General features: G+C 44.7%; 1 protein-coding gene across 1 annotated transcript in view; it reads left to right on the top strand.

Annotated features, from left to right (window-relative positions):
- The first annotated feature begins 249 nt into the window (after positions 1-249).
- LOC139017399 (cyclin-Y-like protein 1) overlaps positions 250-22,131 on the top strand; it is a 37,446-nt gene continuing 15,564 nt past the window's right edge. The window contains exons 1-3 of the mRNA XM_070425804.1: positions 250-445; positions 13,195-13,394; positions 20,591-20,688. Of these exons, the coding sequence (XP_070281905.1) occupies positions 250-445; positions 13,195-13,394; positions 20,591-20,688 (494 nt within the window). The remainder of the gene's footprint in view (positions 446-13,194; positions 13,395-20,590; positions 20,689-22,131) is intronic.

The following is a 22,131-nucleotide window of genomic DNA, read 5'->3' on the forward strand; positions in this document are numbered from 1 at the left end:
TTTGGCTGTGCTCTCTTCTTGCAGTGGTTGTGATTCTCAGCAGTTGCCTGATCAGCACACCTTTTAAATACTTGAGACTGCTGGCTGTCCTCACAGACTAGTCAACTCTGTGGAGGCGGCAGCAGCTGACAGCTGGGCGGGGGCGGCGGGGGCCCCTGGCTTTGCCCTTTTGGGGGTTGGGCGGGGCGGGGGGTGGTTAGGGGGACTGTTGAGTGAAGGCAGTGACAGCAGCGCGAGTAGAGGTTCCTCATGGGGAACAAATTCAGCTGCTGCCTGAAGCCCAATGCCAGCCCCAAGGTGGGCCAGAGCTTGGAGTGGGTGAATCCGCACCCTGAGTCTGATGCCTGTGAGGTGACTCAAGCTGCCTGGGCACATGAGGACTTGGGTCTCCTGTTCTGCAAATGCCACCCTGTGCTGCGCCTCAGTAACCGGCAAACGCCCAAAGGTAAGGAGTGACAGGGGTTCGCTGATCTCAGTCACACCTCTGGGCTCTGCTGACCCCAGGACCCCCTAGATGGGCACCACCTCAGACTCCTCCTTGCCTTCTTTCTGGCATCCCGAACCTTTATTTCCCCACCCCCGTCATGTCTGGCCAGTTTCTTTCCCTGTTCAGTACCCAACTACCCAGTTCTTTCTTCCATCCCCATTCAGCCTGAGACACTCCAGTTGGCCCATCCTGTTCCTGGCTTTCTGTAGTGTCTCCTGGGACTCCAGGAAGAATTGTGGGTATATTTTCTCCTTTTTCTCAGTGAAAACTTTAACATCCCAACTTCCAAGGTTCCATCTCATCTCCCTATCCTTACCTAGCCTTTTGGTTCTTAGTGAAGGAATCAGGTAGGGCCCAGTGATACCCTTGTTTCCACCTGTTAAGACAGTTGATACTCTGAACAGTTCTGCTGCAAAGATTTTAGGGGTTGTTAGGTAAACTCAAAATCGATAACCGACAGAGAACCTATATAGTGTTATTACATTGGCTGTTTTCAGTTGCCTGGATAGAAGCTATTTATTCCTTCCAACTTATAATTTGAACACAGAAGGAAATGGTGGGAGAGGGAACTCAAAATTTCTCGAATCATGTGAAATGTTACTGCCAGTCCTACAGAGAATAGTTGCCTGTTTGTTTTTTTACTTATAGCAGAACCCAGGGAGTTCTGATTACTTTGATATGTCCACGTTGACACAAAATTTCCTCAGTCTTCCTTCAGTGACCTAACAGACTTCCCTGTCACATTGTTTGTCCCAAAGGAGCGGGTATGGTTCACAATAGTGTTGGTCAAAAGTTTCTAAAGAGAACACACATATGTAGACTTTAGTTTGTAACATAAAGTCTTGGCAGTTAAGATGTAAAATTGTATGCAAGAATGTTTGTCCTCATCCTCTCCCGTACTGCCAGTAGGTTCCTGTTTAACTGTAAGAATGTTGAGGTCAAAGTTCTGAAGACCAGATGCCTGAAGAGGGGTTTGGGGAGTGGAGAAGTGGGAGGAGAGAGGGAGAAGAGTGGAAATATGGTACTTGGTTTAAAATAATTCTGGGTAACAAATATAGCTAATGAAGACTGTGATTTGTGAAGTAGGAAACATACATTTACAAAGATGTTAAAGCCTCTTTGGTCCTTTTTTTTTTTTCATTTAAATGGTAGAGATTATTTCATAGAGAAAACACATCATAGCTCTTATTCTATTTAAACTCTAGTTTAGCTTTTAATTTCTTTAAAAGTTAGAAAAATTAAGCCTAGGGTTTCACCTGGATGGTGGCTATGTCTTTATAACTGAAAAGTACTCCCTGTTCAGTATATTAAAATAGTATGAAAAAACAAGCAACTTATGTGACTTAATGAATTGTACCTTTAAACACAAAACAAGTGAGAACCTGTGAAATTTTCTGTTCACTCTGTTTGGTGCTATAAGGTAAGCCTCTGTCTGAGTGGTTTTATAAACCAGTTAGTAGATGGGTAGTGTTGGATGAGAGACCAAAATAGGACCTTTATATATTTAGGATTTACAGCTCACTCCCATGTATAGCCCATTTGGTCCTTCTAACTGCAAACAAGTCCCGTGTATATTCTTCTATTGCTGATGAAGAAACTGAGACTTAGAGATGTGAACGGATGTGTAACCAGCTGCTGAACAGGACAGGCTGACATGCTGGTGATAGATGTGCCAAATTCAATTTGTTGATGCACACAGCGCTCCTTAGAATGCAGCCTATATGTTATAAACTCTCCACAAAGTGAGCCTATTTAACTTGCTCCAGTCTTGATTATTTCCATTTGATATTATTGTATACAACTCAGAAACAACAATTACCACTCCATCTATGTCTAAAACATCAACAACAACAAACTGATGAACAAAATAGATCCAGAGACATAGAAATATGAAACAGCTGATGAATCTCAGAGGGAAGGCTGGAGTGGGTGGGTGGGTAGGACTAGATCAAGCAAAGAATGCAAGTGAAAACTTTCACATATATGCATAACCCATGGACACAGACAATAGGGGGGTGACGGCCTGGGCGTGGGCTAGAAGGGGACAATTGTGGAAAATAGGGGACATCTGTAATACTTTGAACAATAAAGATTGAAAAAAATCACTTTGATGAAAGTATAAAAAGTCACTGTCGTGAAAGTTTCCCTGTAGATTAAAACATTGAGCTTTTATACTACCCTTTTAAACGTGCCACGATGAATAGCCCCAAGTAAGCCACAGCTAACTAAATAAGTTCATTTTGTGAATGGAGTTAGAATTAGCCAAATGGTAAAGAACATTTGCCAAATATAGCTCATGCCTTGGGCATATTTGATGTAATAGCAGGTACCTGACAGTAATTGGCCACAGTTTAATTTGTTTCTTAACACGGTTTCTGAAATGGGCTGGTAATATCAGCGTGAAAGAGACTGACTATATTTCTAATTGATAAGTAGAAGTGGGGAAACACATAAATAATCCATAGATTATTTAGGTGCAAGTTAGAAAAAAAAGTCTAAGACATAGCCGGGTTTTACTGCACATGTATAGCAAGATTCTGCAATTTTGAATTTTCTGAGTAGAATTTTTATATTGTTGCCTTTACTAAAATCGGCTGATTACCATTACTTAAAATGTCTTCCCATGCCCTAACCGGTTTCCCTCAGTGGATAGAGTGTTGGCTTGTGGATTCAAGGGTCCCAGGTTCAATTCCTGTCAAGGGCATGTACCTTGGTTGCGGGCACATCCCCAGGAGGGGATGTGCAGGAGGCAGCTGGTCGATGTTTCTCTCTCATCAATGTTTCTAACTCTCTTTCCCTCTCCCTTACTCTCTGTAAAAAATCAATAAAATATATTTTTAAAAAAGTCTTCCCAACAGGAAGTGATACAAGTTGATGTGTAGCTATTTTTTAAATTACCAATTTTTCTACTCAGCAAAATTGTATGCCTTTTCTCTTCTTCCTTCAGGTTTAATCCCTTCTGGCCATCCTGGGGCTGGCACAATTTTCCGGAAGAAATGTCAAATGATTGGTAAGTCAAGATAGGATTGAGGTCACAGGTTTTTGTTTGAACAAATAAAAAACATTTCAGTTGTTTACATATGAGGATTGAATTTGTGATCTTACATAGTGCTCAAGCACAGGATCCTGTCCCATATTAGAATTTGAAGCTATTCAAACTCTCTCCCCTATGTAATGCTGCCAGAGTACCTCAGAGGAACAGAGCCCTATGGGGTTCCCAGAAGCCAAGCAGGAGCACCTACAACTATGTCAATTTCCTGTGTCCTGTTTGTTTGAGGATAAGAACCAGAACTGTAGGACTTTAATGCTTCTGCTTGCCTGCTTATTTCCTTAATGTTATGTTCTATCGAGTTTACTTGCTTAAAAAGGCACAAGGATCGAGTCTCAGTTGATTGTGACAGCAGAAGTACAGGCAGGGAAGGGTCCATCTTATTTGCATCCATGCAGCTCAATACAAAGTGGGGGTTTTAACATGCGTTTTCATGGCATGTGTGCATGACTGTCTGGAGCTGATCATTTTGCTTAGGATTGCTGCATTTCTCAGTTTCTTCCAGAGCCAGGGGCTGCTCAGCTGTAGAGACAGGGTGAGAGACTAAAGGAAGTGCTATCCCATGCCCCTCTCCTCAGTCCTAAGGAATGTATGCCTATGATGCCCCTGCCACGTTAAAGGAGGCAGAGTGGGAAGCAGAGTTAAGCCCAAGACCCTCTTTGGAGCTTTTATTTTTCTTCAGATCTTTATTGGAGCAAAATGATTTTGTGTGTTGTACACTTGTTTACTTAGCTTAGCCCCATCATTTTAAAGTTTAAATTGGATTGGTTACTTTGCAGTTGAGTAGAGATGCATTTAATTTCTTAGTAAGATATTCTAGGTGGTTACCTAAGTGGTTCAGGATGCTTGCAGGTGCCTGGCCAGAAACTGGTTCTTAGAGCCCTCAACTGTTAGATCCTGGTGGGTCAAGTACAGAGGGTATCCGTGTAGAATTGGAAACTACGACTGAGTAGTGGCTCAGAGGCACAACAGATAAGTTTTTTTATTAGCCAAGTTTCTCCCCTGGCTTTGCTCTTTGTCCTTTCCTTCTGGACATGAGAGACTTTTATTTGTACCTAAAACAGAATATCCATTAAGTCAAAAGTATAAAACTTAGTTTTAAGATACTGCTTATGCGATTCATCTTGCCAGCTGCTTTAAATTTTAAATTTTGTTGGAAGTTATAAAAGAAATGGAATAAAATTTGGTCTTATCTATATATATAAAAAGCCAGCGACTAGAACACCATAATGGGTGGGATCAGGCCAGTCGTTTTGACACCCACTGTGGCCAGTGAACTGACCAGATTGTGGGGGGGCTGGCTGGCCAACCTCCTGCAGCCCCTACCCCAGGCCCACACCACCCCTGCTGGGCCCCCACCACTCCCTGTGGCCCACAACTCCTCCCCCAGGATGGTCCTGCCCCTGATTGCTCCCCCTCCCCAATAGGGTAAAGGGCTGGCCAGCCAACCTCCTGCAGCTCTAATCCCCAGTCAGCCCACTCCTGATCACCCACCACCACCCTGATCGCCCATGGCCCCTCCCCACAGCCAGCTCTGCCCCTGATCACCGCCCCCCACACATCCAGCCCCTCCCCACAGCTGGCCCTGCCTTCAATCTGCCTCCCCCACCCCAATTAGGGGCGGGCCTTCTGGTCAATCACCCATGGCCCCTCCCCGCACCCAGCTTGGCCCTAATCAGGCCCCAGTCTGGGCAGGCTGGCTGGCCAACCTTCTGCCATTTCCTCCTCTCAACAGGCCCGCGCACATCTGTCCTGATTAGGGCCTGGCCAGCCAGACTCCACCCTTGCACGAATTCCTTCACTGGGCCTCTAGTTTTGTATATTAATAATCTTTCAGAAAATCAGTAACTTCTGTTTTTCTGTGGCATTTGTATCAGTATTGATCAGTTCATTCTTTGTATTCTTAGTGGGAGAAAAGAGGAAGAACAACTATTTCTACCATGTAAGTACATACTCAAAAAGTTATGTAAGAAATTAATAATTTGAATTAAAAATTGTCTGCCATAATTGTTAAAAATCTATTATGAGTCCAGTATCATTAGCATGAACCTGTTTTGGAAGATTTTCTTAATCACTTCTGTTACCTTAATTAACAAGTTTACATATTCAGGAAAGTTTTGGTTTAGTAATGGTCATTTTTAAGGGGTTCTGACCTTTAAGTTAAATGTCAGTAACATGGTTGTGATAAAAAGATCTACCTTAATTTTTTGCCTTAACTTTTAATTTTGTTTTTTTAACAAAAGTAACAACCATATCATAGCTACGGCAATTTTTGTGTTATCTATTGATTTGTTGTTTTAGCAGCTGACAGCTTAGCTTTCTCCCTCCAGTGTGGTGTTCTTTCCCTCCTTCTGTTCTCCCAACATGTATCATGGTTGTTAGTAAATCTGAATCAGTGTTTCTGTTATCATGACTATGCAAATGTTTGTTACCGTTGAGCCCTCTAGTTCTGTGGCTGTGCCTTTTCCTTGTATACCCTTCATTCTTTTGATCAAAAAATGTATACGCACTCTGCATGATTATGTTGGTGTTTATTAACTTACTTGAGGCCCCATGCCTGTGATTCAGGCCCTGGTGGGGGGTGAGGCCTGTGGGGATTGGCCCGCTGTGGGAGCCGCCAAGCGGCACTCCCACTGTGGGAGTGCAGTGACCACCAGGGGGCAGCTCCTGCATTGAGCGCCTGCCCCCCACTGGTCAGTGCACATCATAGCGACTGGTCATTCCACCGTTTGGTCGTTTTCCACATTATGCTTTTATTATATAGGATAGTTCATTTTCAAAATTTGAAAGAATCTTCAGAAGTGAATAATTTTGTGATTACCTGTTTTCAAACTGATGGCCATTCTGGTCCAGGCACTGCTAACAAAACTAAGCAGTGGAATTGCAAATGTCAAGAATTAATATTTTAGTCGATATTTGTGTGCCCTCAATTTGTCACCTATTGCTGGTTTTCTATCTCCCTCTTAAAAAAAAGTCTAGTCAGAGATTAGAATAAGTTTTCTTTATTCAAAGCATAGTCTGACTTTACCTATTATTTTGAATCAATTAAACCTGAAAAGGAGTGAAAATTGAGTTATCATCTGTTAAAATGTGTATTCATTTTTGGGACCCCCTGGATTACTGAAATTTGAGCACTGCTACTCTTCTTCAGAATAATCCAAACCCCTCTCCCTCATCAACATGATCTCAGGTAGTCAAAGGCAGCAGGTAGGCTGGTCTCTCTGATTTCAGAAATAACTGCTTTATATCTAACAATCTAGTAACTTGGCAGAGAAAGATAACTGTTGGACAAAAACTCTACATTTATGCTACATTAACATAATACCTAGTAAGTTTTCATTTTTATGTAGTGAAATTAATTTTTTTAGTGTATTCACTTCTTCTTTTCTATTTTTTTTCCCAAACATGCTGTGACATTTGTCACAGGCCTGTCAAAAATATTTTCCACGTACTGACCACATTTGTTCCATTTGTCATTGGAAGCCATCTCCCTAGCCTTTTTTTATCCTCCTCTACTATGCACTTGTTCTCTGAAGGCCTGCTCTGTGTCTGCTTTGAAGCATATTTCTTTAAAGTCATCTGGGATCTCACATACTGCTCTCTTATGTTGGATCCCCGATTTCTTAGATCAGCGATTTTCAACCTTTTTCATCTCATGGAATGCATAAACTAATGACTAAAATTCTGTGACACTCCAAAAAAATATGTGTCTTACCAATCTAAAAAAAAAATGTATAATTGTGATTCATTCACTTTTGGCATCTATCGTGGTGTTGGTTGTTGTCATTTTGTTATTTGACAATGTAAGGGAAAAGGTCAATGCCCCTGCCCAAATAGTCAGGTATTCCATTTTGTAAATATTCTTGCCACACACCAGTGTGCTGGGTGGTACACTGGTTGAAAATCTTTGTCCCGTGTTTATGTTTTCCTCTGTGTTGTTATTCTCCTTTGTTTCACTGAAGCACTTTTTGCTGGGAAAGGATACATGGGCAGAAATTGTTTGAAGATCTAGCCCCTCTGAAATGCCTCCTACTTAACAAAGCAGAGAATTCTAGGTTGAAATTAATTTTTGCAGTTCTAAAGACATTTCTACTGTTTTCTCATTATAGTGTTGCTCTTAAATATATTGGCAATGTATGATACACTGTATATTTGCAATTTCAATAATTTCCTCCACCCTTTCTTCTCTGGAAATGTTTAGAAGCTTATCTATTCCTGGGATTATGAAATTTGATGGTATGTTTTGGTATGCACCTTTTCATTTAATTGTGGCCATCAAGACTCCAGGTCTTATCTACTTTCAGGGGATATTTTTGTTTCTTTTATACATTCTTTACTCCTTCTTTTTCCTAACAGTCCCATTACTCAGACATTGGAACTCTTAGACCAGTATTCCTGGACAAAGCTCTAAATATTTCCCCCCTCTTATTTCCCATTTTGTCTTTTTCTGCTTCCTGGAGGTTTCCTTGACTTTGTTCACCAACCTCCTTTTTAAAAAATTTTTATTGATTTCAGAGAGGAATGGAAAAATAGAAACATCAATGATAAAAGATAATCATTGATTGGCTGCTTTCTGCACGACCCCTACTGGGGATTGAGCCCGCCACCTGGGCATGTGCCCTTAACCAGAATCAAGCCCGGGACCCTTCGGTCTGCGGGCCAATTCTCTATCCACCAAACCAAATTGGCTAGGGCCACCAATACTTTATAATTCTGTTTTGTTTATCTAGTTTTTAATTGATAGTGTTCTCTTATACCCTGTCATTTTTTATAGCATTTCATTCTTTTACCAATGCAATGTTTTGCTTTTCTGAAGTTTATTTATTTATTTGTTTTTTTGTTTACTAGAGAGCTGGTGTACAAAGTCGTGCTCAGGTGGGGTCCCTCGGTGTTTGGGACGGATGGGGGGTGCGGCTAGCAGGAGGGAGGGACCTTGGGAAGTTGGCCAGCCAGCCCCCCCTTATTGCCAGCAGCAAGCAAGGCACGGTTAAGGCACGGCCAATTCCATGAGGAATCGGGCTCCCTCCTCCCTCCTGTCTGGGTCCGGGGTGAGGGTGAACCAGATTTGAGGATGTCAGGGCCCCAGCTGCAAGGCCTGGGTCAGTGCGCATCATAGCTACAGGATAGTGGTCCAGTTGTTCCGGTTGTTGGGCTTTTATATAGAAAATTTTAATCTTGACCTGAAGATACTTTTCTATTGCTTTTCAGAGAGAGTAGAAGAATGGAGGTAGGAAGCGGGAGAGGGGAGAGAGAGAGAGAGAGAGAGAGAGAGAGAGAGAGAGAAACATCTATGTGAGAAATACATCCACTGACTGCCTCTCAAATGCTCCCCAACCAGGGGAAGGGAGTGAATCTAAAACCCAGGTACTTGCCCTTGACTAGGAACCAAACCCTAGACCTTTTGGTGCAAAGGACAATGCTCTAACTACTGAACATCACTGGCCAAAGGAAGACTGGATCAGGGTGGGGGAAGCCTGCAGGGTGGAAGGGCCCCTGGGGCAGGGGCTGTGGGGTTTGCAAACTGGCCCTGTCCCCAAACTGAGTGGAGGTCCCCAATGGGGGCAGGGCTGACCTGGGCGAGGGGTCGGGGGCAGTTTGCAGGCTGACCTTGCCCCCAATTGGGGTGGGGGTCCGTGCTTGGCAGCGGGACTGGTCTGGGTGAGGGGCTGAGGGTAGTTTTCAGGCCAGCCACAATCCCAATTGGGTTGGGGTCCCCACTGGGGGCGGAGCCGGCCTGGGTGAGGGGCCTAGGTGGTTTGCAAGCTGACGTCATCTCCAATCAGGGTGGGGGGGTCCCTGCTGGGGGTGGGGCTGGCCTAGGCGGGTCCTGGGGTAGTTTACAGGCCATCCAAGTCCCCTGCCTTGTCAGGACAGTCCTGTGGAAGATGCCCGGTCTAATTAGCATATTACTCTTTTATTAGTATAGACTAGAGGCCCAGTGCACAAAAATTTGTGCACTCGGGGGAGATGGGGGGGGTCCCTTAGCCCGGCCTGTGCCCTCTTGCTGTCTGGGACCCCTCGAGAGATAACGACCTGCTGGCTTAGGCCTGCTCCCGGGTGGCAGAGGGCAGGACCAATCCCTAGGTGCAGGCCCTGGTCTGGCTCAGAGCAGGGCTGATTGGGGAGTTGGAGCGCTGCCCCCTGTCATGCACAGAGCAGGGCGGATCAGGGGGTTGGGGCGCCATACCCTGTCACACTCAGGGCAGTTCCGATGGGGAGGTTATGGCTCTACACTGTTAGACAAAGAGCAGGACCCGTGGGGGGTGGGGTTTGGGCGCTGCACCCTGTCACACACAGAGCAGGGCCGATCAGGGGGTTAGGGCGCCGCACCCTGTTACACACAGAGCCGCAGGGCAATCAGGCGGTTGGGGAGCTCCCCCCTATCAGGCACAGAGCAGGGCTGATCAGGGGGTTGGGGCACCTTCCCCTGTCACAAACAGAGCAGGGCGATCAGGGGTTTTGGGCGCTGCCCCCTGTCACGCTGATCCCATTGCCTGGAGGCCTCGCGGCGCCACTGATCCCGGTGCTGGGAGACATATTACCCTTTTACTATATAGGATAGAGGCCTGGTGCATGGGTGGGGGCCAGCTGGTTTGCCCTGAACGGTGTCCTGGATCAGCGTGGGGATCCACACTGGGGTTCCTGGCCAGTCTGGGTGAGGGGCTGAGGGCTCTTTTCAGGCTGGCGGGTGACTGAAGCTCCCAACCGCTCCTTTTTTTCTTTTTCTTTTTTTTTTTTTTTCTATTCTGGGCCAGCTTTAGCTCTGAGGCTTGGCTCCAGCTCTTAGACCTCAGCTGTTGAAAGCAGATATCTGGCTTGTTTGTGTTCTATGATCGAAACACTGTTTCAACTCCAGCTCTGAGATCCCGGCTGGCTGAAAGTAGGTTCCTGGAGTTTGTTTAGCTTCTATATTTGTAACAATGTTTCAAACTGCAAGCTCAGAGGCCGGCAGCAGCAGGAGGGGAACGTTGGAGTCCTCCATCACTGAAGCAAGCAAGCCTAATGTTTGCTTCAAGATGCCTGGCTGCCGGCCACCATCTTGGCTGGCCGTTAATTTGCACATCGCCCTGATTTGCCAATGGGAAGGGTAGCGGAGGTACGGCTAATTACCATGTTTCTCTTTTATTAGATAGGATAGGACAACCCATTTGCTGATACCACAGATTCTAAATTGTTCTATGAAAGTAATAACTAAGAAATATGATGTTCTTAGCATGTAGATTTTAGGAAATGCTTTCAATCTGCTTTTTGTTTATAAGTTCAGATTTTTTAAATTAAATTCATTGGGGTGACATTGGTTAAAATCCTTATTTAGATTTCAAGTGTACATGTCTCTGATACATGATCGCTACATTGCATTGTGTGTCCACCACCTAAAGTCAAATAATCTTCCCTCAGCATATATTTGGTCCCCTTTACCCTTTACTTACCCCCACACCCCTTCCCTCTGGTAAACACCATACTGTTGTCTATGTCTATGAGTTTTAGTTTTATTTTCCACATATGAGTGAGTGCATATGCTCCTTAGCTTTTTCTGTCTGACTTCATTTAGCATATAATACCCATGTTGTGACAAATGGCAGTTCTTCCTCCTTTCTTATGGCTGAGTAGTAGCATCATACACACACACACACACACGCACACACACGCACACCACATCTTCTTTATCCAAACATTTACTGAAGGACACTTTATTTTCATGTTTTGGCCATCAGGAATAATGTTACAATGAACATATACCTTTGCAAATAAATGTTTTTTCAATTTTTCTGGTAGATAACCAAAAGAGGGGTTGTTGGATCATATGGTAATTCTATTCTTGTTTTTGTGAGGTAATTACATACACTTTTCCATAGTGGATGTACAGTTTATGTTCCTACCAGCAGTGAATGAAGGTTCCTTTTTCTCCATAACTTCTACAACACTTGTGATTACCATTCTGCTTTGGTCTGTCTTTCTTGTTGGCTTCCTTCAGATGTGTGGTGGTCCCTGGCTGTCTTTTTATATCTAACAAGAGGCTCAGTACACAAAATTCGTGCACTGGGGGGTGGCGGGGGTTGTCCCTGAGCCTGGCTGCACCCTCTCCAATCTGGGACTTCCCCCTCATCACAATCCAGTACTGCTGGCTCCTAACCAATTGCCTGCCTGCCTGCCTGCCTGATTGCCCCTAACCACTTCTGCCTGCCAGCCTTATCACTCCCTAACCACTCTCCTGCCAGCCTGATTGCCCCCTAACCGCTCCCGTGCCGACCTGATTGATACCTAACTGCTCCCCTTACAGCCCGATCACCCCCAACTGCCCTCCCCTGCTGGCCCAATCGCCCCCAACTGCCCTACAGGCCTGGTCAGCTCCAATTGCCCTCCCCTGCAGGCCTGGTCACCCCTAACACCCTCCCCTGCAGGCTTGGTCACCCCTAACTGCCCTCTCCTGCCTGCCTGTTTGACCCCGAATGCCCACCCTGCCAGCCTGATCGCCTGCAACTGCTGTCCCCTGCCAGCCATCTTGTGACTTCCATCTTGTGACAGCCATCTTGTGACAACGTCGCGTGACACTACCTAGGCTTTTATTATATAGGATATGTTAAGATGAGGCAGTAGGCAGGATTTCAACAGGTACTTGATACTAAGGTTTGAGTTGTCACTTAGACTCTTAGGCATGATAATTTTTCTAGCCTTTGCTATTGAACTTAAATCTGAGGAACCCTGGGTTCTCTGTTCTATTCCATTAGTCTATTTGTCTTTTCTTGTCCCAGTACCAGGCAGTTGTGAGAACCATGTCTTGCTGTTATAGCTTCATTTCTGGTATTGTGATCCCTCCAACTTTGTTCTTCTTTCTCAGCATTGCTGTGGTTATTCAGGGTCTTTTTTTATTCTACATAAATTTTAGAAAAGTTTGTTAAAGATCTTTGAAATGTGCAGTTGGTATTTTAATGGGGATTGCATTGAATCTGTAGATTGCTTTGGGTAGTATGGACATTTTAATGATGTTGATTCTACCAATCCATGTGCATAATATGTTCTTCCATTTGTTTAGATCTTCCTCTATCTCTTTTTTCAATGTCCTGTAGTTTTCTGAGTAGAGGTCTTTTACCTCCTTAGTTAAATTTATTCCTAGTTATCTTAATTTTTTTGGTGCACTGATAAATGGGATTTTTTTTTCATTTCTCTTTCTGTGAGTTCATTAACCTATATAATAAGAGAGAAACATGCAAATTAACCATCTCTCTGCTATGCCCAAGCCACGCCCACAAGCCAATCCGAGTGACTATGCAAATTATCCAACAAGGATGGCGGTTAATTTGCATACGCAGGTGTCAAGTGCCCCAGAAGGCAACGGTGGCCGCAGCCACGGGCTCCTGGGACCTTCACCAGCCCCAGGAGGCACGCCAAGCCACACCATGGGCTCCCAGGACTTTCACCAACTCTGGGACCATCACTTCTGCTATGCTCACCAGCCAATCAGGATGAGTATGCAAATTAACCCAACAAAGATGGCAGGCCTGTGGGCAGCGTGCATGTGCATAGGCACCGAGTGCCTTCGGGCAGGTGTCTCACCCTGGCCGCTCCGTGTCAGTGTGCAATGCGTGGAGGCATGGAGCGGCCGGCCACAGCAGGGCGGGATGCCTGGCTTCCACTCCATCCCAGCCGTTGTGGGTAGGTGAGCAGCACACGCCAGCGTCCCGCCCCGCCCAGACTGCTCTGGGCCTGTGGTCAGTGCGTAAGAAGAGCCTCTGGACAGGGAAGGGCGGCCAGTACTCCCCACATGGTGGCAATGGCAGCTGTGAGCGTGCCATCCGGAGCCTGTGGGTCGAGGTGAAGTGCCAAGAAGTGGCTGCACAAGTCCCACCTCCTGGCCCAGTAGGTGTGTGATCACAAGGACAGCCACCATGGAGGGCCAGATTGATGTCCTCCTGGCCACACCCTGGAGGTTTGCATATCTGCAAAGCCATAGGCCTCCGGTATACATATCCTCTCCTCCCCCCCTTGCATGCGAACATCCCCCAAGGTGTTGTCACCCTTGTGTGCCTGCAACAGTCCTGGAACAAGGCGGACTCAAGTTCTCCCCACCCCTCCACTGCACTTCCATCAACCCTAGCATGCCTAAGACCCCACAGGATGTGCACTCGTCCCCTCCGACACGCTCACGTCCTTTGGAGAGTGGCTGAGTGTTCTGGGTGCTGAGGGTGCGCGCCTGTGAGATGACAGTGAGAGGGTGGAGTGGTGATGCCCTGTTCCCGTGGAGGCCAGTGCAGCTTGAAATCACCTCTGTGGGGCTAATGCAGGTGCCTAGGTGGGAGCAGGTGCAGACAGACACACCTGGTGGGCACGGGCGGCCCTCACTGAGGTGCCTTTGGTCAGCATTCAAGATCAAGAACCCAGAGGAGGCGAAGAGGTCCGTCCTCTCACTGAAACAGTGGGATAGTCGGGGTGATTGCAGAGGAGGAATGTGCACTTTGGGTGCCAGCACCCATGAGCAAAGGCTGGCCTGACTGAGCCTCGCTCGTATGGGTCCTAGCGCACACCTGCCAGGGGGCGGGTGACAGAATGTGCTTTTCTGAGTTAATGAGAGAAAACATTGATTCTCCCGCTCCCCGTGAAGGTGGAAAGTGAAGTGGGGAGACATGTGGAGAGTGAGCGTGGTTCCCTGTCTGGGGGTTCCAAATCCGCTGTTGGTTCCTTTCACCGCTGACTAGAGATAGACAGAGTGTCCTCCCAAAATGTATACACACTTTGAATACCTACTAATTCCAATTGTTTTAAGCATGAGAAGAAAGAAACAACAGTGGAGCTGTCATCTGTTAAAAGTGTAGGAACAAACAGGCAGTCCGACATTCCCCGAGGTCTCCTGGATTGGAGACGGTGTAGGCCATACTGAGGGTCCCCCTTTCCCTCCCACCCCCATGCATGAATTTTTGCACCGGGCTACTAGTCTATACATACAAAGAGCCAGGGTCCATAATACAAAACAGCTGAAGGGACAACCGAACACCACACTTCACATGCAGCAGGCTCGGGTGAGCAGGGACTGGCGAGCGGGTTGAACTGCTGACCTCTCAGAAAACGGGAGAGACAGGGCTGATCAGCTGCTGTAGGTTCTGGTGAGGCCCAGAGAGAGAAGCAGGGTCTGATCCGCAGCCTCCGTGGCAGCTGCTGATCAGCCCTTGCCTCTCTCTCTCTCTGGGCCTCACCAGCAGCCGCAGCTCGCTCTCTCTGAGAGGTCAGCAGTTCAGCCTGCTTGCCAGAAGCCTGGGGTGGCTGCTGTTCAGCCACGCCTCTCTGGTCAGGCCCAGAGATAGGCCCAGAGATGCTGACTGGCATAGAAACTGACCAATCAACCAAATCTGGGTGAACTGAGAAGAGCCAATGGCTGCCTAGGAGGCAGAGCTTTTGATGCTGACTGGCATAGAAATTGGCCAATCAAAACCTAATCTGGGTGAACTGTGAAGGCAGAACTTAAGGTGGGGGCTGAGGAGAGGTTTTAAGGGCAAAGGTTGTTTGGTGTAAGGTGTAAAGTGTAAAAAAGCGGTTCAATTTTTTAATGATAAGTTTGGCTGTACAGTGCATAGGGCTGGCTCTCAATCAAGATACAGTGATTATGTATTTTTGTCTGCCAAGTGCATCTCCTCCTGCTGAAAAAGGCTTCCCTCCCCCCTTTAAGCAATCCTATCCTATATAATTTATTTATACTAATAAAAGGGTAATATGTTAATTAGACTGAGTTGACCCACCATCTTCTGGATGTCCAACTTCCTTCTGGACAAAGCCATGGTGGTAGGGGCCAAGGCAGATGCAGTTAGGGGTAATCAGGCTGGTAGGGGAGTGCAGTTGGGGGTGAGATTACGCTGGCAGGGGAGAGCAGTTGGACGAAACCAGGCCAGCAGGGGAGGGCCATTGAGGGCAAGATCAGCCCATCAGGGGAGGGCAGTTGGGGGCAATTGGGCCAGCAGGCAGAAGCAGTTAGGGGCAATCAGGCAGGCAAGCAGGCGAGTGGTTAGGAGCCAGCAGTCCCAGATTGTGAAAGGGATGTCCAACTGCCGGTGTATGGATTGGGCTTAAACGAGCAGTCGGATAACCCCTAGGGTTTCCAGATTGGAGAGGGTGCAGGCTGGGCTGAGGGACACCACCCCCAGTGCACAAATTTCATGCACCGTGCCTCTAGGGCTGCTATAAAAAAGAAGGAACTTTTACCATTTGCAACAGCACAGATGGAACTGGAGAGCATTATGCTAAGCGAAATAAGCCAGTCAGAGAAAGATAAATATCACATGATCTCACTCATATGTATGATATAATGATGAACATAATTTGATAAACAAGAATAGATCCAGAGACAAATGGCAGCGGGGGCGGAGGGGTGGTAAGAAGAGAAACCAAAAGACTTGTATGCATACATATTAGCATAACCAATGGACACAGACACTGGGGCTGTAGGGGCTTGCCCACCCGGGGTGGGAATGGCAGGGGCAGTCAATTGAGGAAAAAGTAGACATGAAAAAATTTAGACAATAAAAAAGAACCATAATAATAAATAAGTAAATCTAAGGAACCGCTTCCCTTTCTTGAAAAGATTGTAAAAGTCAATCTATTCTACCATTTGTTCTGAATGAGTGAACATACAGTAGGATTTTTGCCTTGTGTATTCTAGTGACCTACTGAAATACCTACAAAGACTATCTTGTCATTAGCATTTAGGTTCTTTGATTCTTTTTTAGTATTTGCATTTTTATCTCTATGGTTTTCTGTGGAGTTTATTGAGTTTATTGAGGTTGTAAGCCAGCAACAGTAAAGTTTTAACCATAAAGAACAATTGTTTTACATATTCAAGCAAGATGAGAGGAACATAATCATCTGGCAGCCAGTATATCCAGGATTTGCTATGAGATTTAATTCTGCCACCATAGTGGGTACTAGATACTTGGTACTGGAAATTTTGAAAAATTGGGAGTAGACCTGGACTGATGGGGAAGTACTCAGTGTTGCTCTGATTGGATCTAACAGTACTATAATGTAAAGTGTTGCTTTACTAAATGAACCCCCATAGACCTGTGAGCCCATGTCTGATTAAAAGTTTTCAGTGTTTTAGCACTATTTTCAAATAGAACACAATGTACATTTATAATGGAAAAAAATTTAAATAGAGGAAATGGAAACAAATATCACCCAAAGTTTTACTAACTAGTCTATATTTTGGTGCATTTATTCCTATACTTTTTACTCCCCCCTATATAGGTTTCTGGTCATAATTGACTTTATTATGGTGTATTATATGCCATATTGCAGCTGTATAGTAGTAAACCTTCCATTTAGTAAAAAAGTATTTGGATGAGTTTTCATATTTTAAGCTGTATTTGTCTGATGAGATCCGAAAAGTAAAGTATATGTTAACGGCATGGCTTAAGAAACATATCAGAGTTTTAGCTATAGTTAAGATATTTCTAGCTTGAAGGAGAATTTATTCCTCCAAATAATGATTGTTTTCAAATTATGCCATCTGGAGCTTCTGGTTACTGAGGAGTCAGTGGCTTTAAAGGGAAGCATCTGAAACAGGCAAATTGATATTTTATCTATAATAATAAAAGTATAATATACTAATTTGACCCCACATCCTCCTGGACAACCAACTTCCAGATGAAGCCAGGGCTGCGAGGGAAGCCTGGGTCCCGGGTGCCAGAGGGAAGCTGGTGCTGGCAGCAAGGGAAAGGAAGGCCTACTCCTGCATGAATTTTGTGTATCTGGCCTCTAGTATAATATAAAGATATTTCTGATTATTGGATACTGGCAGTTTTTAAATGCTCTGTATTTTAAAAGATATCAACCGGATAATCTCCCTTCCTGTCTTTTGTGTATATGAGGGGCACACTGGTGGGAAAGTGTGACAGCATGATGAAAGCTATTTTACAGGAATATGAGGAAGGAAGGCTTATCTGAATTAGTTTATAATAACACAAGAAAACTGATTCAGTAGGCAGTGAGGCAGACACGAACAGAGTAGGAACGATAGGCCAAGTATGTCACCAAAGTAGAAAGCTGTTGGTGCCTAGCAATGGGCAAAACTGGGAAACCAAGTATTGTAGGGTGGGACCTCACCCAATGGTGACCTTTCCTCCCTTAGCATATCACGGGTCATGCAGTTTACAACCCCTGAACTTTCATATCTCTGGTCCCCTCACCTTTCCGCCCCAGCATATGGACACCCTTAAAGAGAAACAAAGGGCCCAGAGAATAGCCTCATACAACTTCCATGCATGCCCTTGCATCCTGACTCCCGTAGCATTAAGCCCTGAGGACAAAAGAGGTTCTGGCCTGATTCTAAAAATCTTAGTAACAAAGCCTCCAGTCTGCTGAGCTTAGAGACAGAGTTTTGGTCAAAGTAGAAGTAATATCTAGGCCTCAGTTGGTTTCAGCTTCAGGCCCAGCTTAGGTCCCCTAAGACCATCCCTAAAATTTCTGCCTTTAGGTAAAAGCCCTTAAGATGAAGGACCCAGCACCTGTGCTCTCTCCCTTGAGCATGCCTGTAGTTTTCCCCGCCCTCTTCTCAGGTGCTCTCACTCTGGAGCATGCCCTTGCCTTCCCCGTCTTGTTCCCCCGGTCGTGTATATTCTTCCTTCCTTACTTCTAAGTTCCAGGAGCCCTTCTTCTGCCTCTGTAACTTGTGTGTTGAGCCCACGCAGCAACAATGGCTCACTTCTACCTCTGTGACTTTCTAAATATACTTTCTCTTATAATTTAAGTTCTTGGCTCTAAATTCTTCCTCAGCAAAACTCAACGACAAAAGTCAAACCTCTGGTGCCATTTTGCCACTAACAAAATGAAGCTTATTAAAATTGTTGGTATTCTGTCATATTAATGAATACTACTATTACTTTCAACTACTTACAGTGACTAGAATTGGGTTTTGGTTTTACTCTAAGAGGATTTTTGTAACATCGTTTGGGCTATTTCCGTATTTGATTATTGCTGTATTGTTGGGCTCTTAAATTAATGGGTACTTCTAAAAGACATGAATATTTCTAGTGTTTTAAAGATAATTTATTCTCTAGCATATCTCAAAAAATCATTGTCATATGTCTGACACCACTGCAGGTAAATTCTAATTTGTATCAGTAGGAGGATTTGCCTTCCAGTTGCAATTGATTTTAGACAATTGGTCAAACACTTGTGGCACGCTTAATTTGCCCCAGATTCTGTGCTGAGAAGGTTGGAGTTATAAGAGGAGTGAAAGTCCTGTCTTCCCTAGAGAAGCTCACTTTTTATGAGAGGGATGCCCTGGAAGCAGTTGATACCATGTAACAAGTAGTAACTCAGGTGTGTGAGTGCAGAGAAAGGGACAGTTGTTTCGTGTGGCTACTGGCAGAGGTGTCCTGGAGGTAGATGGGAAGTGGGGTTAACCTTGCTGAGAAACAGTGGAAGAAAAAGGCCTTGTAGTCAGAGAGAGCATCTGAGTGAGGCAGGGTCCTGATAAGTATCATGTAGCTTAGGAAATCTATATATATAAAAGCCTAACCAACCGAACAACCAGTAGCTATGATGCATACTGACCACCAGGGGACAGACACTCAATGCAGGAGCTGCCCCCTGGTGGTCAATGTGCTTCCACAGCCAACGTCCCACAAACCCTCCCCCCACCAGCCAGCCAGCCTGATGGCCCCGATGGCCTGGCCAATCTCCCGCAGTCTCTCCCTTGGGCCGGGCAAACTCCCATAGCCCCTCCCCCCACGTGACTGGCCAACCCTTTGAAGCACCTCCCGCTGACCAACCAACTTCCCATGGCCGTAACCCAAGGCTGGTTGACCAACATCCCACGTTTCCTCCCTCCAGCTGGCCCCAATGGTCCTGATTGAAACCTCCAATGACCCCTCCCCTGGTCAGCTGGCCCCAATGGCCCTGATCAGGCTGGCTGGCCAACCTTTCATGTCCCGTCCCGCCTGCCAACCTCCCACAGCCCCAATCAGCCCTGATTGAGGTACCCTACTCGTACATGAACTCATGCATTGGATCTAGTATATATATATATATATATATATATATATATATATATATATATATATATAAATAAAAGCCTAAAAGACCGTTACAACCAGTCAACCTGTCGCTATGATGCCCACTGACCACCAGGGGGCAGACACTCAATGCAGGAGCTGCCCCTGGTGGTAAGTGTGCTCCCAAAGCCAACCTCCCACGGCCGGCCAACCTCCCATAGTCCCTTCCCCTGGCTGGTTGGCCCTGATCAGCCCGGATCAGGACTGGGCAAGACAGCCCCAATGGGCCCTAATTGGCGGGCAGGCCAAGGGACCCCCTACCTGTGCATAAATTTGTGCACCAGGCCTCTAGTAGAATTTGTAATATCATGTTAAGTACCGTATTATCTGAGGTTCTCTTTTGAGTAATGTAATAATAGTCTTATTTCAACATGAGGAGAGAGTTAAATTCTCAGAGTTGTTTGATCTATTTTTGGATGTGAGAGAATCTTAAAACAATACTTCTTAATTCTCAAGGTAAGGAAACTGAGGCCCAGAGAGAACTCTGGTCCCTAACTTGTGAGCCGCAGGCCAGCCCCAGCACACACACACCTCTGCCTCAGATACATGTATTTTGTCACACTGTCTCCTGAACTAACATTTATCATTGGCTTTTATGTACTTCAGTAAAAGCTCTTGCTTCAATATTATAGAAGGCAGTATGTCTTAATGTAGAAAATAAATAGTAGAAATAGAAATCTTGGCAGGATTCATTTCTCAAGGAAAAAACACTAAAATCTTATTTTAAATGTTTTACATTGTTATAAAGGGAATTAATCATAGGTGTTTGCCAAGTTGGATTATAGGTAGTATGTCAAGGGCAGCATTTGATGACCCCCTCGTCAATTCTCATCATTGGAAGAGAGAGCATGCAGTGTGTTTACCGTAGAGCTGCACATGGTATTGCACTGAAGCAGTTCATAGGGTATGAGAACAATTGTAATGCTTAATTGTCTGACATTTTAACCAAGGAAAAACACACTTTTATAGGTTTAACATACTGTGATATTTTCCTCTCTTCCCCTTCCCCTTCAGGTGTCCCCTGGTCACCTTAGGGAAAAGTACAGCTCGTGTGCTACAGTATTTGTAGACAGCACTATTTCTCAGTCTGATTTGAAAATCACCTTGCAGTGGTGAGTACAAATAGGGGACAGAACCCTTATCCTGCCCATATGTACTTTCATTTGATTGTCCTTTTCAGTGCTCAGGTTAAAAAACTGGTGTTAATTATATATTGATTTCCACTTCCATTTTAATCTTAGAGTGACTGGAAGAAGGGAAACCCACTTAACAATTAAAAAATCCCCCCAAAAGTGTTTATCTTTACTTGAGGCATTACTGTTCCTGAGACATTGTTGAACCAATGAAAGGAGAGGTGCGTTTTACTGAATGTTTCTGGAATAGAGTATTTCTTCATGAGATACAGGCCTAAAACCATGTGTACTACCCTGGAAGCTGCTCTTGGAAGAAGGGACAGCTTGTCCCCTACTGGCACCAGAGTGTATCTGCAATTACAGTTCATTGGATTGTGTCAGGTTTCCCCCATCCTACTTTCTTTTTTCCTGCACCATTTCTATATTGAAATGCATTCTCCTTCCAGGAAAAATGCATCAAAGCAGTCTAACGGAACAACTTTTCAAAATAATTTCTTTGAGGGTTAAATTTGTTCAACTGAGGTTTTAATTTCATAGATGAATTAAATTTAGTTATATATATATATATATATATATATATATATATAGATATATATTTACACATCTTCAAGAAACTACATTATATCGATCCATATGTAACAAAATCAAAGCAAAATCATGAGAGAGGTGAAGTTTGGGAAACATAGTCACAGTCAGGTTTACGCTTAAGCAAACATAACAGTGTCATGATGATGAAAACTATTCATTAAATTCTGTGAGTTCATAGTCCACAATTGGAGATGCACTTTAAAAACACCCTAATATGAAACTCTCAAGCTTACTTAAGAGCAAACTAAAACCAAAACTTGGATGTAGAGCTTCCTGAATCCCATTGGCGCTGTCCAAGGATCATTATTGGTGTCTCTCCAGGATGAGAGGGTTGACTTTCCAGAACACAGTTTGAGAAATTCTACCTGAAAATATTAAAATCCTCATTCCTGATTTTATTTTTCAGTCCTAAGAAATAATTTATTTATAAACTTAATTTTGTTTATATTGTATCAGCTTTTTGGCTAATTAAATTCTCAGTAACTTCTACTTTAATTATAACAGCCAGTTCACAATCATAATAATGTAAGTTTCTTCTCTCATAACAACAGTTGAGATCAAATTGAGTTTCAGCAAAACTGGAGCCCGTCTCTCTCTAAAGTCCTGAGCTTTGGCACCCAACTCACAATCACTGAGTCTTTTTCTTCAGTCTGGCCACTAAATCCGGGAGTAAAAACCAGTCCTTTCTGGCTGCATTTCATAGCTTCTTTTGAATTAGATGATTCTGGTGTTACAATATATAATTCAAGAGTTGTTTTGAAGATTAGCCTTACTTAGACAAGTGGGTGTTACGCCTTTTCCCTCCAAATTCGTCTAATTTTTGGAAGTACAGTA

This window comes from Myotis yumanensis, unplaced genomic scaffold (assembly GCF_028538775.1).
Source record: "Myotis yumanensis isolate MYYU_CA2020_CCGP unplaced genomic scaffold, mMyoYum1.0.hap1 SCAF_1, whole genome shotgun sequence".
Taxonomy (NCBI): Eukaryota; Metazoa; Chordata; class Mammalia; order Chiroptera; family Vespertilionidae; genus Myotis; species Myotis yumanensis.